Below are 17,894 nucleotides of genomic sequence, written 5' to 3' on the forward strand. Positions count from 1 at the left end.
ACCTGCAGCACTGACCCTTACATCTGCAGCACTGACCCTTACAATACCCGGAGCACTGACCCTTACACTTGCAGCACTGACCCTTACACTACCCGGAGCACTGACCCTTACAATACCCGCAGCATTGACCCTTACAATAACCACAGCACTGACCCTTACACCTGCAGCAATGACCCTTACAATACCCGCAGCACTGACCCTTACACCTGCAGCAATGACCCTTACAATACCCGCAACACTGACCCTTACAATACCCGCAGCACTGACCCTTACACTACATGCAGCAATGACCCTTACAATACCCGCAGCACTGACCCTTACAATACCCGCAGCACTGACCCTTACACCTGCAGCACTGACCCTTACAATACCCGGAGCAATGACCCTTACAACACCTGCAGCACTGACCTTTACAATACCCGCAGCACTGACCCTTACACTACATGCAGCAATGACCCTTACAATACCCGGAGCACTGACCCTTACACCTGCAGCACTGACCCTTACATCTGCAGCACTGACCCTTACAATACCCGGAGCACTGACCCTTACACTTGCAGCACTGACCCTTACACTACCCGGAGCACTGACCCTTACAATACCCGCAGCATTGACCCTTACAATAACCACAGCACTGACCCTTACACCTGCAGCAATGACCCTTACAATACCCGCAGCACTGACCCTTACACCTGCAGCAATGACCCTTACAATACCCGCAGCACTGACCCTTACAATACTCGCAGCACTGACCCTCACAATACCCGGAGCAATGACCCTTACAATACCCGCAGCACTGACCCTTACACTACCCGCAGCAATGACCCTTACACCTGCAGCAATGACCCTTATAATACCCGCAGCACTGACCCTTACAACACCTGCAGCACTGATCCTTACAATACCCGGAGCAATGACCCTTACACTACCCGCAGCATTGACCCTTACAATACCTGCAGCACTGACCCTTACAATACCTGCAGCACTGACCTTTAGGCTACGTTCACACGTAGCAAGTGTGGCGGAATTCGGAATGGCACCAGCCTCCCTGTCATAATGACAGTCTATGGGAGGCTCGCGCGCCTCCTCTCCCCGCGCTGAAGAATGAACATGTTCATTCTTCAGCGCCGAGAGAGGAGGTACGCGAGCCTGTCGAGATTGTCTTTATGACAGGGAGGCTGGCACACTTGCTACGTGTGAATGTAGCCTTACAATACCTGCATCCAGCACCGCTTTAACCAGAGGGCACAGAGGTCGCACAGGGCTCCGGCCACCAGCCTGTCAGGGGGGAGCGCCATGGATGGGTAATCTAATTACCCCTCCATGGCGCCCCCTGCAGGGCCCCCCTGTCTGTCGCTGCCCCCGCCCGCTGCTGCGCTTCAGCAGCAGCGATACTGACAGAGAGAGCCATTGGCTCCCTCCCTGTCAGTCACTCTTGTGGCCGCACTTCCTGCGGTCACAAGAGGCCGCACTCTCCCTCTAGCGCCCGACGTCACTGGAGCGTCGGCGCGAGGGTAAGGGGAGTGCAGCCTCTTGTGACCGCAGGAAGTGCGGCCTCAAGAGGGAAGAGAAGAGGAATGCGTGGACCTAGGTGAGTAACAGTGTTTGTTTTGGGGGCTATATACTATGGGGGAGCACAGGGGAGCTATATACTATGGGAGAGCACAGGGGGCTATATACTATGGGAGAGCACAGGGGGATATATACTATGGGGGAGCACAGGGAGCTATATACTATGGGGGAGCACAGGGGGCTATATACTATGGGGGAGCACAGGGGGCTATATGCTATGGGGGAGCACAGGGAGCTATATACTATTGGGGAGCACAGGGGGCTATATACTATTGGGGAGCTACAGGGGAGCTATATACTATTGGGGAGCACAGGGTGCTATATACTATTGGGGAGCACAGGGGAGCTATATACTATTGGGGACCACAGGGGAGCTATATACTATGGGGGAGCACAGGGGAGCTATATACTATTGGGGAGCACAGGGGAGCTATATACTATTGGGGAGCACAGGGGTCTATATACTATTGGGGAGCACAGGGGAGCTATATACTATTGGGGAGCACAGGGGTCTATATACTATTGGGGAGCACAGGGGGCTATATACTATTAGGGAGCACAGGGGTCTATATACTATGGGGGAGAGCACAGGGGGGCTATATACTATTGGGGAGAGCACAGGGGGGCTATATACTATTGGGGAGAGCACAGGGGGGCTATATACTATTGGGGAGAGCACAGGGGGGCTATATACTATTGGGGAGCACAGGGGAGCTATATACTATTGGGGAGCACAGGGGGCTATATACTATTGGGGAGCACAGGGGAGCTATATACTATTGGGGAGCACAGGGGAGCTATATACTACTGGGATGCACAGGGAAGCTATATACTATTGGGAAGCACAGGGGAGCTATATACTATTGGGGAGCACAGGGGAGCTATATACCTTTGGGAAGCACAGGGGGCTATATACTATTGGGGAGCACAGGGGTCTATATACTATGGGGGAGAGCACAGGGGGGCTATATACTATTGGGGAGCACAGGGGAGCTATATACTATTGGGGAGCACAGGGGAGCTATATACTATTGGGGAGCACAGGGTGCTATATACTATTGGGGAGCACAGGGGAGCTATATACTATTGGGGAGCACAGGGGGCTATATACTATTGGGGAGCACAGGGGAGCTATATACTATTGGGGAGCACAGGGGAGCTATATACTACTGGGATGCACAGGGAAGCTATATACTATTGGGGAGCACAGGGGAGCTATATACTATTGGGGAGCACAGGGGAGCTATATACCTTTGGGAAGCACAGGGGGCTATATACCAATGGATGCACAGGGGAGCTATATACTATTGGGGAGCACAGGGGAGCTATATACTATTGGGGAGCACAGGGGAGCTATATACTATGGGGGAGCACAGGGGAGCTATATACTATTGGGGAGCACAGGGGGCTATATACTATTGGGGAGCACAGGGGAACTATATACTATTGGGGAGCACAGGGGAGCTATATACTATTGGGGAGCATAGGGGAGCTATATACTATTGGGGAGCACAGGGGAGCTATATACTATGGGGGAGCACAGGGGAGCTATATACTATTGGGGAGCACATGGGTCTATATACTATTGGGGAGCACAGGGGTCTATATACTATTGGGGAGCACAGGGGTCTATATACTATGGGGGAGAGCACAGGGGGGCTATATACTGTGGGGGAGAGCACAGGGGGGCTATATACTACTGGGGAGCACAGGGGGCTATATACTATTGGGGAGCACAGGGGAGCTATATACTATTGGGGAGCACAGGGGTCTATATACTATTTGGGAGCACAGGGGAGCTATATACTATTGGGGAGCACAGGGGAGCTATATACTATTGGGGAGCACAGGGGAGCTATATACTATTGGGGAGCACTGGGGAGCTATATACCTTTGGGGAGCACAGGGGAGCTATATACTATGGGGGAGCACAGGGGAGTTATATACTATTGGGGAGCACAGGGGAGCTATATACTATTGGGGAACACAGGGGAGCTATATACTATTGGGGAGCACAGGGGTCTATATACTATTGGGGAGCACAAGGGTCTATATACTATGGGGGAGAGCACAGGGGGGCTATATATTGGGGAGAGCACGGGGGGCTATATACTATTGGGGAGAGCACAGGGGGGCTATATACTATTGGGGGGAGAGCACAGGGGGGCTATATATTATTGGGGGAGAGCACAGGGGGGCTATATACTATTGTGGGAGAGCACAGAGGGGCTATATACTACTGGGGAGAGTGCACAGGGGGGCTATATACTAATGGGGGAGCGCACAGGAGGGCTGTATATAACTGGAGGAGCACATGAGGGTCTACATACTACAGGGACACCTTAAAACTATGGAGGCACAGAGGGGTGTAACTATGTAGGGGTACAGAGGGGTGTAACTACTGTATAGGGGTACAAGGGACCTAACTACTGTATGTAATGGAGCCTAACATATTTGTCTGGCAGATTCTGGAGAGAAGATTCACAGCCAGGAGAAGACTTCAAGGTGGCATATTCAGTCTTCCATGTCTTGGTTCACTTTTACTACATTTGTAACTACTTCACCTTATATGTTGGATAAGTAATAGGTCCCCATTGTCCAGGACATTTGTCCATGATGATTCTTGCCATTTTTCACCGTTTTATACGCATTGAGGTTCCATATCATAGTAATGGACCACATCCTATAGTGTTGATGGGATATTACAGCTACACAACGCACTCTATCACATCATATGTGGCATTGTAGTGACATGCCGCTACGCATGAACCAGATTGTTTGTATATAAAGTATAATCGGCGATATTAATAGATATTCATCATTGCTATTGCGCATGCGTTAGATCAGCGTTTCCCAACCGGGGTGCCGCGGCACACTGGTGTGACGGGAGAACCCGCCAGGGGTGCAGCGAAATCCTCGTGGGAAATGTGGGGGTATATGGGGGCACCTCTGGGGGCATTATTAGTTCATAGGGGGCACCTCTGGGGGCATTATTAGTTCATGGGGGCACCTCTGGGGGCATTATTAGTTCATAGGGGGCACCTCTGGGGGCATTATTAGTATATGGGGGCACCTCTGGGGGTATTATTAGTATATGGGGGCACCTCTGGGGGTATTATTAGTATATGGGGGCACCTCTGGGGGCATTATTAGTATATGGGGGCACCTCTGGGGGCATTATTAGTTCATGGGGGCACCTCTGGGGGCATTATTAGTTCATGGGGGCACCTCTGGGGGCATTATTAGTTCATGGGGGCACCTCTGGGGGCATTATTAGTTCATCACAGCAGGGGATCCTACATACAGGGGGCACCGCAGGGGGCATTATTAGTTCATCACAGCAGGGGATCCTACATACAGGGGGCACTGCAGGAAATCCTACATACAGGGGGCACAGCAGGGGATCCTACATACAGGGGGCACTGCAGGGAATCCTACATACAGGGGGCACAGCAGGGGATCCTACATACAGGGGACACAGCAGGGGATCCTACATACAGGGGACACAGCAGGGGATCCTACATACAGGGGGCATCCCACATTCCTACTCACTTTACTGCACATAACACCAAAGAGCGCAGTTACTATGGGAGCCTACAGGGGGGAGAAAGGAAAGGAAGTTGCTAGAAATGTGCGGAGCCTAAATTGTTTGTCTCGCAGGTTCTGAAGAGATGAAAAGTAGCTGGAAGAAATCATCATGGCGGATGGAGAGGAAAAGGGAAAGTGACTCCTCAGATCAAAGAAGACGTCACCTGTCAGTCCCTGTATGACGGTTTTCTTATTTTGTAGAACATTATTTAGTAGGGGGTGCCCGAGGTAATTTTTTTTTCCGAGGGGTGCCCCGAGGTGGAAAAGGTTGGGAAGCACTGCGTTAGATCATTTATATATACTGCCGACGCCAGTTAGCAACTGTCTACCTATTCACTCTTTGAATATACTATTTGTACTATCCGCACTATTATGGCCATTTCGTGTTGGCCTGTATAAGTATATCACCTCTAGCGGCATTGATATGGTATGATATTTTTTTCATCTAATCTGTAATTGCTCTCACATGTTGTATAGGTATATATACTATGCCCCTCACCTTACTGCCCACATCCCTGAGGAAGCCGCTAGATGGCGGAATGCGTGGGGGTGATTTCTTATCCCATCTGACTCTCATTCTGTTGGACTGTATATGGTGATCTTTTCCAATTTTCTTTTTTTTCCTATGCTCCATTATTTGTGGTTATATTTTGTTTTACTGGGTCTCTGTCTAGGTAGAGATGTTGGATTTTTGTTATTGCACATACAGCCCAGAGTCAGAGTAGTAGATTAGTCCCGGCTGGATCGCCAGCAGGACTTATGGTGACATTTTAGTGTTTTTAATTTAGAGCAGTATTTGGGGTGTTGTCTCCCTCATTTTACTACTCCTGTACATTCATATATTTATGTGGTATTTTTGTATCTATGTTAGTATTATAATAAAGATTTTTGTGATGTGCTACCATTTTTTGTGCATATGCTTTTTTTCTTTTGAGAGGATGATGTTCAAGGTGGCCCAGGCTGGATGGAGAGAAAAAGAAAAGGTGACAGACTCTGATCGGAGAAGACGCCCCCGGTGAGTCACTGGATGTAACTGCACTCTGTTATAGGGTTGTAGTGTTAGGGGTCATGATGTGGCGGTATTATGTAATGGTATCATTGGTGATATCTTTCTGTTTTGTTTAGTGCAGTTTTTATGTAATATGTAATCACTGTATGGTGGAAATAGTGTTATAAGGTAACTACTGTATGTATTGGGGCTCTTGATACAGTGTTGGGGCATTTTCAGTACATTATACAATGTGCCGAAAGGGAAGGGGGGGCACTCTTGAGAGCTGTGCCCTGGGCCCACCAATGTAAAACAGCCCTGCCTGCAGCACTGACCCTAAAATGACAATGACATATTAAAATCGACGCATTGTTAGTAAATGAGGCCCTTAGTGTATATATATATATATATATATATATATATATATATATATATATATTATCTATAAATATGTATACTATAGCTACATATATACACCAGCCAGACTGCTGTCAGAAAGTGCCAGAGATTTGTAATTTACTTCTACTGAAAAATCTCCAGTCTTTCAGTACTTATCAGCTGCTGTTTGCCCTGCAGGAAGTGGTGTATTATCTCCAGTCTGACACAGTGCTCTCTGCTGCCACCTCTGTCCATGTCAGGAACTGTCCAGAGCAGTAGCAAATCCCCATAGAAAACCTCTCCTGCTCTGGACAGTTCCTGACATGGACAGAGGTGGCAGCAGAGAGCACGGTGTTAGACTGGAGAGAATACACCACTTCCTGCAGGGCAAACAGCAGCTGATAAGTACTGAAAGACTGGAGAATAGACGTAAATTACAAATCTCTGGCACTTTCTGGAACCAGTTGATTTCAAAGATTTTTTGTTTAGGTTGTCACACGGACCTAGGCCATTAGATGGCATTGTCCCTTGAAGCTGGATGTGCGGCTTTATTATATGATTGATATGATGGGGCCACTTCGGAACTGACGGCGCTCTTATTATTTGGAGGTGACGGCGCTCTTATTATTTGGAGGTGATGCCCGTCTCTTATTATTTGGAGGTGGCCTGGCTCTTATTATTTGGAGGTGATGCCCGTCTCTTATTATTTGGAGGTGACCTGGCTCTTATTATTTGGAGGTGACCTGGCTCTTATTATTTGGAGGTGACGGGGCTCTTATTATTTGGAGGTGACGGCGCTCTTATTATTTGGAGGTGACGGGGCTCTTATTATTTGGAGGTGATGCCCGTCTCTTATTATTTGGAGGTGACGGGGCTCTTATTATTTGGAGGTGACGGGGCTCTTATTATTTGGAGGTGACCTGGCTCTTATTATTTGGAGGTGATGCCCGTCTCTTATTATTTGGAGGTGACGGCGCTCTTATTATTTGGAGGTGATGCCCGTCTCTTATTATTTGGAGGTGACGGCGCTCTTATTACTTGGAGGTGACGGGGCTCTTATTATTTGGAGGTGACCTGGCTCTTATTATTTGGAGGTGATGCCCGTCTCTTATTATTTGGAGGTGACCTGGCTCTTATTATTTGGAGGTGATGCCCGTCTCTTATTATTTGGAGGTGACGGCGCTCTTATTATTTGGAGGTGATGCCCGTCTCTTATTATTTGGAGGTGACGGCGCTCTTATTACTTGGAGGTGATGCCCGTCTCTCTCTGACGGGGCTCCTATTATTTGGAGGTGACGGGGCTCTTATTATTTGGAGGTGACGGGGCTCCTATTATTTGGAGGTGACGGGGCTCTTATTATTTGGAGGTGACGGGGCTCTTATCATTTGGAGGTGACAACGCTCTTATTATTTGGAGGTGACGGGGCTCTTATTAATTGGAGGTGACAGGGCTCTTATCATTTGGAGGTGACGGGGCTCTTATCATTTGGAGGTGACGGGGCTCTTATTATTTGGAGGTGACGGCGCTCTTATTATTTGGAGGTGACGGGGCTCTTATCATTTGGAGGTGACAGGGCTCTTATCATTTGGAGGTGACGGGGCTCTTATTATTTGGAGGTAGGGCTGGGCGATTAATCGAATTAATTCGATTAATCGCCCAGACAGTTAGAATCGATTTGATTTTTTGTGAAAATCGTAAATTCGATTTTCACAAAAAATCATTGCGGGCGGCGCGGTAAAGTGTCGGGTCCGGAGAGAGTTGCAGGACGGCGCGGTGAGGTGCAGGGCCGGCGGTCAGGAGAGATGTGGTATCGGCGGCTCCAGCCTCTTCACAGAGCCGCGGCTGACCTCTCCCGCCCCTTACACGTTAGTGCCGCGCTGAGCTGCGTCCCGCTCTCTTCCTGTCACACGTGCAGGTCCTGTTCTGTGGAGGAGGCGGCAGGGATCGCAGCAGAAGGAGAGAACGTCGCTGCCCGCTGTACAGCTCCAGGACCCGCAGCGACGTTCTCTCCTTCTGCTGCGATCCCTGCCGCCTCCTCCACAGAACGGGACCTGCACGTGTGACAGGAAGAGAACGGGACGCAGCTCAGCGCGGCACTAACGTGTAAGGGGCGGGAGAGGTCAGCCGCGGCTCTGTGAAGAGGCTGGAGCCGCCGGTACCACATCTCTCCTGACTGCCGGCCCTGCACCTCACCGCGCAGTCCTGACACTTTACCACGCCTGCCTAGTCCCCCTCAGCTGCCCCATACCCCCTCAGTGACCCCCTCAGCTGCCCCATACCCCCTCAGTGTCCCCTCAGCTGCCCCATACCCCTGAGTGACCCCCAGCCGGCTTCATATCCCTCAGTGACCCCCAGCCTGCCCCATACCCCTCAGTGACCCCCAGCCTGCCCCATACCCCTCAGTGACCCCCAGCCTGCCCCATACCCCTCAGTGTCCCCTCAGCTGCCCCATACCCCTCAGTGACCCCCAGCCTGCCCCATACCCCTCAGTGACCCCCAGCCTGCCTCATACCCCTCAGTGACCCCAGCCTGCCCCATACCCCTCAGTGACCCTTAGCCTGCCCCATACCCCTCAGTGACCCCCAGCCTGCCTCATACCCCTCAGTGACCCCCAGCCTGCCTCATACCCCTCAGTGACCCCCAGCCTGCCTCATACCCCTCAGTGACCCCCAGCCTGCCCCATACCCCTCAGTGACCCTTAGCCTGCTTCATACCCCTCAGTGACCCCCAGCCTGCCTCATACCCCTCAGTGACCCCCAGCCTGCCCCATACCCCCTCAGTAGTACTACTACACCCATCATCTATACCTGTACTACTACCACACTCCTCATCTTTACCTGTACTATTACACCCCTTATCCACTATACCCTCACTACTACTCCCTACCTAGATGAAGGCACAAAGAAGATCGCCTATACTATATGGGGGCACAGAGTACATAGGGCACATATTTGGGAAAACTACTTATATGGGGCACACAATGTGTTTGTCTACTACATGGGGGCACAGGAGGAGCACTGTTACACTGGGAAACAATATAGTTGTCTCAAACGTCAATAAAATCGTATCTGATGCTGCAGGGAGAAAAATGTCCTATTTATTTAGCAAAAACAAAAAAATCGAGATTTAAATCGAGAATCGTCCAAAATTTTTTAAAAATCGAGATTTTATTTTTTGGCCATATCGCCCAGCCCTATTTGGAGGTGACCTGGCTCTTATCATTTGGAGGTGACCTGGCTCTTATTATTTGGAGGTGACCTGGCTCTTATCATTTGGAGGTGACGGGGCTCTTATTATTTGGAGGTGACGGGGCTCTTATCATTTGGAGGTGACGGCGCTCTTATCATTTGGAGGTGACGGGGCTCTTATTATTTGGAGGTGACGGGGCTCTTATTATTTGGAGGTGACGGGGCTCTTATTATTTGGAGGTGACGGGGCTCTTATTATTTGGAGGTGACAATGCTCTTATTATTTGGAGGTGACAATGCTCTTATTATTTGGAGGTGACGGGGCTCTTATTATTTGGAGGTGACGGCGCTCTTATTATTTGGAGGTGACGGCGCTCTTATTATTTGGAGGTGACAATGCTCTTATTATTTGGAGGTGACAATGCTCTTATTATTTGGAGGTGACGGGCTCTTATTATTTGGAGGTGACGGGGCTCTTATTATTTGGAGGTGACGGCGCTCTTATTATTTGGAGGTGACGGCGCTCTTATTATTTGGAGGTGACGGGGCTCTTATTATTTGGAGGTGACAATGCTCTTATTATTTGGAGGTGACGGGCTCTTATTATTTGGAGGTGACGGGGCTCTTATTATTTGGAGGTGACAGGGCTCTTATTATTTGGAGGTGACAGAGCTCTTATTATTTGGAGGTGACGGGGCTCTTATTATTTGGAGGTGACGGGGCTCTTATTATTTGGAGGTGACGGGGCTCTTATTATTTGGAGGTGACGGGGCTCTTATTATTTGGAGGTGACGGGGCTCTTATTATTTGGAGGTGACAATGCTCTTATTATTTGGAGGTGACAATGCTCTTATTATTTGGAGGTGACGGGGCTCTTATTATTTGGAGGTGACGGCGCTCTTATTATTTGGAGGTGACGGCGCTCTTATTATTTGGAGGTGACGGCGCTCTTATTATTTGGAGGTGACGGCGCTCTTCTCATCACCATCAGCCTCCATTATGCTATGGGTAGACGTCTTCCTATAAGCAGTGTAGAAGTACGTGGAGCTTTTCCTGCACTTTTCACCCTCACATTTCTTCATCTTTTTTAGGCAGCGTTATTTCTATATATAGGTTTATAGATCTGACACAGGAAAATGGGGGGAGAAGCGGGGGAGGGGGGGCTGAGCCGAAAGGTGAAAACCAATCGTGGGAAAGAGAAGGAGAAGTGGGTGATGTTCAGATCTGTTCCTTTTAGACTTCCATCCATGATGATCTGTACATGATTAGTGATGGTTTCCTGCAGATCATTACAGGAGTCTATGGGGGTCCCAACAATACATATAGAGTCCTACAGAACCATCCGGAGATATTCTGCTGCTGGAATGTATCGGCCATATTGTCAGCCACAACATCAGTGCCCCCTGAACCATACAAGACCCCCATAGTAGCAACAAAGCGGCTGTCTTATAGTAAGATTATAGAAAGCCCCAGAGCAACCAATCACAGCTCAGCTTTTACTTTACCAGAGCAATGTAAAAGCTGAGTTGTGATTGGTTACTGTAGAAGCTGCAGTCGGTTGCTATGGGCAACAGAAAGAATCTATAAAACTGCAGCATAAATCTCCCCATAAGTGATTAAAATATAGAAAGCAACAGCCACAGACCCCCATAACAGTGACAGCCACAGACCCCCATAACAGTGACAGCCACAGACCCCCATAACAGTGACAGTCACAGACCCCCATAACAGTGACAGTCACAGACCCCCATAACAGTGACAGTCACAGACCCCCATAACAGTGACAGCCACAGACCCCCATAACAGTGACAGCCACAGACCCCCATAACAGTGACAGCCACAGACCCCCATAACAGTGACAGTCACAGACCCCCATAACAGTGACAGCCACAGACCCCCATAACAGTGACAGTCACAGACCCCCATAACAGTGACAGTCACAGACCCCCATAACAGTGACAGTCACAGACCCCCATAACAGTGACAGCCACAGACCCCCATAACAGTGACAGCCACAGACCCCCATAACAGTGACAGCCACAGACCCCCATAACAGTGACAGTCACAGACCCCCATAACAGTGACAGTCACAGACCCCCATAACAGTGACAGTCACAGACCCCCATAACAGTGACAGCCACAGACCCCCATAACAGTGACAGCCACAGACCCCCATAACAGTGACAGCCACAGACCCCCAGAACAGTGACAGTCACAGACCCCCATAACAGTGACAGCCACAGACCCCCATAACAGTGACAGTCACAGACCCCCATAACAGTGACAGTCACAGACCCCCATAACAGTGACAGTCACAGACCCCCATAACAGTGACAGTCACAGACCCCCATAACAGTGACAGTCACAGACCCCCATAACAGGGACAGCCACAGAGCCCCCATAACAGTGACAGTCACAGACCCCCATAACAGTGACAGTCACAGAGCCCTCACAACAGGGACAGCCACAGAGCCCCCACAACAGGGACAGACTAACTAACATGCCCATCTAGATGTCCTGCACCTTTACTTTGCTGCCATTTTGTACTGAGTTTTATGCATTTCTGCTTTTGTGCAAGAATGTGCAACTTTTTGGAACCCAACCCAATGCAACGCCCCGAGGTGACCTGTGAAATGTGCTGGAAGGATCGGCCAACTTTCCTCAGATGCAGCGCATTTCACAGGTAAAACTTTGTGCAACTAAACTCCAGTCCAGAGCCGAGCAATAATCACGTCAGTCCCCCCTGCAGCTGTCACTGAGTGGCACCGCCCACTGGACTCCTAAGCCCAGAGTAAGTAATCACCTAAGTAATCAAACTCACATTCTTCCAGCTGTTCAATAACTACAAGTTCCCACAACGCTATATATCAATGTGCTGTATACGTTAGTGCCCAGCCGGACACATGACAGGAAGTGAACCTGCTCCCTATTATCCCTAATATCCAATCAGGATGGGGGGGGGTCTGATCCCCTCATTATTTAAATCTAGCAGCTGGAGGCATTAGCGCTGGGCGGTGTAACGCAGCTGATTTAATCAGACAGTTTAGTGGGAGATTAGCGACCCTGAGCCGCAGTCACAAAGCGGAAGAGACACGGCAGAATATTGACAGGTTAATCTGGACTTTAACCGGGATTCCCGAAAATCCCCTGAAACCCATTGTGCTGTAATCCCTCGCTGAGCGATGTCGGAGTCTGCAGGGTTTACGAGGAAGAAAGCGATAACTATTGACTTATGGTGAGCGGCAGGGAGCAGAGAGGCGGACATGACAGTAGAGATGAAGCTTCCTCGTAGTCCTGGCAGGGGCAGCCATGCTGCACGGAGAGCTGCGGAGTGCTCTTAAAGGGAAGCTGTCACCTAGATTTTCTGACTCAGATACTAGAACTTGTTCTTTCATTCTAATCTGTTTCTATTTTCTGACTGTAATTTTTTTTATATATATTGTTATAGGGGCCGCCATATTGCCTGGGCTGTTTTTAACAGCACTTAGTGAAATGCTTTACAGCAAAACTCATAGACATAGAAGACAATAGACAGACTCTGTCCCCTTGGGATGAATGTGAGACATTACTGAGCGCGCTCTGTGACCTGTGACGAGGTCATTCCACAGGGAGCTGCTATTGTCTCCTCTATCTACTGGTGTCACACATGATGCTGCAATGCTGTACAGATCACTTTACAGCAGCCTCTTCTTATCACCACAGACACAACAAGAAGTCTCAGCTTAGTTCTACCCCCAGTGGGGCATACCAGCTATAACAATAAACGCATGGTAAATGTCTTGAACTGTTAAAGGGGCACTCCAGTGAAAACATTCATCTTTCAAATCAATTGGTGTCAGAAAGTGCCAGAGATTTGTTCTTCTATTAAAAACCTCCAGCCTTCCAGTATTTATCAGCTGCTGTATGTCCTGCAGGAAGTGGTGTATTCTTTCCAGTCTGACACAATGTTCTCTGCTGCCACCTCTGTCCATGTCAGGAACTGTCCAGAGCAGGAAAGGTTTTCTATGGGGATTTGCTGCTGCTCTAGACAGTTCCTGACATGGACAGAGGTGGCAGCAGAGAGCACTGTGTCAGACTGGAGAGAATACACCACTTCCTGCAGGACATCCAGCAGCTGATAAGTACTGGAAGACTGGAAATTTTTAACAGAAGTAAATTACAAATCTGTACAACTTGCTGACACCAGATGATCTGAAAGATTTTTTTTTTTTTTTGCACCTCTTTTGCACTTTTTTATGTGTTGTGTTGCTTTTCTGCATAAAGGCTTCAAAACACTTGAAAGTTGGAAGAAAACACCTGATTGGCATAAATCGATGTTCAGTAAAACCCCCTCGAGAATGCTCTGTAGCACAAATATAAAAATGCTCCAAGAAGCAACAAAAAGGGGATGTAAAACAAGCTTATTCGTAGGCCTCAAATACAGTGTGTGAGCACAGACTAAGAAAGGATGCAAAATATATACAGGAAACGCATAGTAGAAAAATCACAAAAAGAATTAGTATTGTTACTAAGTATAGTATATAGTATATCGTATACAGAAAGCAATTGTGGAGAAACCCCACGCTCTCATGCAGCCATGTGACAGGGACAATGAAAATTTTTTTAAAAAAGTTATGGAAAACAATGATTAAATGATGAAAAAATTTAAAAAGAGGCGGCATCTTTAAGGTCAAATCTGTTTGCGTCCTTAAGGGGTTAAAGAATATAATTATGCCAAATATCTCCTAAAATGATAATTTCTCAGACGCCGGATGCCAAACCGTTCCTTAAGAGAATAGCGGGATGAGCGCGGCCGCATTAACATAGCGGAGGGAAATAGGTTAATTACATTCCTGGCAGCTGTAAGGAGCGCTGCACTTGGCAAAGATCCCGTATAACTGAGCCTAAAAAATGACAACTGAGTGCAGGGACCCCAATAACATCAGCAGGGGCCCCGACAACTGAGCGCAGGGATCCTAATAACATCAGCAGGGGCCCCGACAACTTAGCGCAGGGACCCCAATAACATCATCAGGGGGTCCGACAACTGAGTGCAGGGACCCCAATAACATCAGCAGGGGCCCCGACAACTGAGCGCAGGGACCCCAATAACATCAGCAGGGGCCCGACAACTGAGCGCAGGGACCCCGACAACTGAATGCAGGGGTCCTGACAACTGAGCGCAGGGACCCCAACAACTGAATGCAGGGGCCCTGACAACTGAGCGCAGAAGCCCCAACAACTGAGCACAGAGGCCCCGACAACTGAGTCCAGAGTGGAGAGCACCATGCCTTTCACCACACAGGTAGTGCCTGCCTGCCTGCGCCCTCTGGGTGTCTTACAGCTGGAGAGCACCATGCCTTTTACCACACGGTGAGTGCCTGCCTGCGCCCTCCGGGTGTCTTACAGCTGGAGAGCACCATGCCTTTCACCACACGGTGAGTGCCTGCCTGCCTGCGCCCTCTGGGTGTCTTACAGCTGGAGAGCACCATGCCTTTTACCACACGGTGAGTGCCTGCCTGCGCCCTCCGGGTGTCTTACAGCTGGAGAGCACCATGCCTTTCACCACACGGTGAGTGCCTGCCTGCCTGCGCCCTCCGGGTGTCTTACAGCTGGAGAGCACCATGCCTTTCACCACACGGGTAGTGCCTGCCTGCGCCCTCCGGGTGTCTTACAGCTGAAGAGCACCATGCCTTTCACCACACGGGTAGTGCCTGCCTGCCTGTGCCCTCCGGGTGTCTTACAGCTGGAGAGCACCATGCCTTTCACCACAGGGTGAGTGCCTGCCTGCGCCCTGCACGTGTCTTACAGCATCAGAAGCAATGAATAAAGTGCTGACATTGTCCCACAGAGTCCCAGTGCATCATAGCAATCTCCCTACAACATAAAAGAATGACTAAAACCTGTGGCCCATTTCCTGGGAAGTTGGACGGGCTACAGCCATCTATCTCTTCATTGTTCTTCCCCGTGGGTGGAGATTTTTGCAGTCTTTGCCAGAAAAGCTTTTATGTCCCCGTCCCAGCGACTGTAATGTTGATTTTAGCACAGTTGCTCATTTTCGCGTGCAGTGAACTATGACACAAATCATATGTCATCTCTGTTTAAGCTAGCGACACTAGGCTGCCATGAGGAGGCCTGGGACATTGCAACAGGAAGATGCGGACCCTCAGACCATGGCGACTGCTGCTGCGGAGCCTACAATGGCCTATACCAGGGATGCAGAACCTTCACCCCTTCAGCTGCGGCAAAACTACAATTCCCATCCTGCCTGGACAGCCGAAGCTTCTCCATCCCTGGCCTATGCAGTCTGCATCTATGCCTGACGCCCAAGATGGCGGACCCCAACCTCTATACATATTCTATATAAGCATCAAACACAGCCAGGTCACATATAACAAGGCTCTACTCACCAGTATAGGAAATCCCATTAGGAAGTCGTATATAAATACAATCCCCGATATCAAATAAGTGATCTGCAGTGAAGTCTTAATGGGCTCCGATCCGTCGATGGATGACCTTCGTTTCCCATGAGCGTCCTCCACCACAATGGTGGGCACGTTGAATTTATTTTTGTCAATGTTCTGCCCCGTTTGTATAGAAAATGTCTGAAAAAGAGAGATTCCGATGCAGACGACCCCGACAACCACACTGCCGCTGATCAGTAAGAGAAAGCACAGGCCAAAGCCCAGGCCGATCTCTGTAACAATAAAGCGGCAGTCCCCGGCGTAGAACCTCTGAGTGGGATTGTGCCATCCGACTGCGGGTAAGGTGGAAAGAATAAACGATACCATCCATATTCCCATCACGGTGTGCACTGCTTGCTTCTTCGTGTTGCTTAACCTAAAGATAGTAAGAGGAAAATTTTTACTAAACACTATGGAGGAGAATTATCAAACTGGTAGAATTGGCCCAGTTGTCCCTAGCAACCAAAAAGGAGGACATGGTGAAAACCTTTATATATGTTACAAGAGGAAGAAGGGAAAGGGAGGACATGATGGAAACCTTTATATATGTTACAGGAGGAAGAAGGGAAAGGGGGGACATGATGGAAACCTTTATATATGTTACAGGAGGAAGAAGGGAAAGGGGGGACATGATGGAAACCTTTATATATGTTACAGGAGGAAGAAGGGAAAGGAGGGACATGATGGAAACCTTTATATATGTTACAGAAGGAAGAAGGAAAAGGGAGGACATGATGGAAACCTTTATATATGTTACAGGAGGAAGAAGGGAAAGGGGGGACATGATGGAAACCTTTATATATGTTACAGGAGGGAAGAAGGGAAAGGAGAGACATGATGGAAACCTTTATATATGTTACAGGAGGGAAGAAGGGAAAGGGGGGACATGATGGAAACCTTTATATATGTTACAGGAGGAAGAAGGGAAAGGGAAGACATGATGGAAACCTTTATATATGTTACAGGAGGAAGAAGGGAAAGGGAAGACATGATGGAAACCTTTATATATGTTACAGGAGGAAGAAGGGAAGGGGGACATGATGGAAACCTTTATATATGTTACAAGAGGAAGAAGGGAAAGGGAAGACATGATGGAAACCTTTATATATGTTACAGGAGGAAGAAGGGAAAGGGAAGACATGATGGAAACCTTTATATATGTTACAGGAGGAAGAAGGGAAGGGGGACATGATGGAAACCTTTATATATGTTACAGGAGGAAGAAGGGAAAGGGGGGACATGATGGAAACCTTTATATATGTTACAGGAGGAAGAAGGGAAAGGGAGAACATGATGGAAACCTTTATATATGTTACAGAAGGAAGAAGGGAAAGGGGTGACATGATGGAAACCTTTATATATGTTACAGGAGGAAGAAGGGAAAGGGAGAACATGATGAAAACCTTTATATATGTTTTTTTTTTTTTAAATTCTTTTTATTTAACAATGTAAAGAGTACAATAAACATTGCATTCACTGAAATAGTTACTTACACAGGGTCTTTTAACCCTTACTGTACAGAAGAACGTCACAATTGTACATTGAATACACTTAGCACTTAACTGAACAAATCCAATCTCTAAACAAGAGCGAGTCTATCCCGAGTAAGGTTCTAGGGAGAAAGTCGGGCCTCTAGGGAATCCCTCAGAGTCCTATAGTTAGAGGCGGTATACGCCGTTTGCGTAGAATCGCACCAGGGTCCCCAAACCTTCCGAAACTTATTAGGATGGCCCCGT

At 48.6% G+C, this 17,894-nt stretch overlaps 1 protein-coding gene across 1 annotated transcript in view; it reads right to left on the reverse strand.

Annotated features, from left to right (window-relative positions):
* Window positions 1-17,894, reverse strand: part of GPR153 (G protein-coupled receptor 153) — a 74,834-nt gene that overhangs the window by 12,047 nt on the left and 44,893 nt on the right. Inside the window, exon 3 of the mRNA XM_069947189.1 lies at window positions 16,105-16,534. Within this exon, the coding sequence (XP_069803290.1) occupies window positions 16,105-16,534 (430 nt within the window). The remainder of the gene's footprint in view (window positions 1-16,104; window positions 16,535-17,894) is intronic.

Source organism: Dendropsophus ebraccatus, chromosome 12, assembly GCF_027789765.1.
Source record: "Dendropsophus ebraccatus isolate aDenEbr1 chromosome 12, aDenEbr1.pat, whole genome shotgun sequence".
Taxonomy (NCBI): domain Eukaryota; kingdom Metazoa; phylum Chordata; class Amphibia; order Anura; family Hylidae; genus Dendropsophus; species Dendropsophus ebraccatus.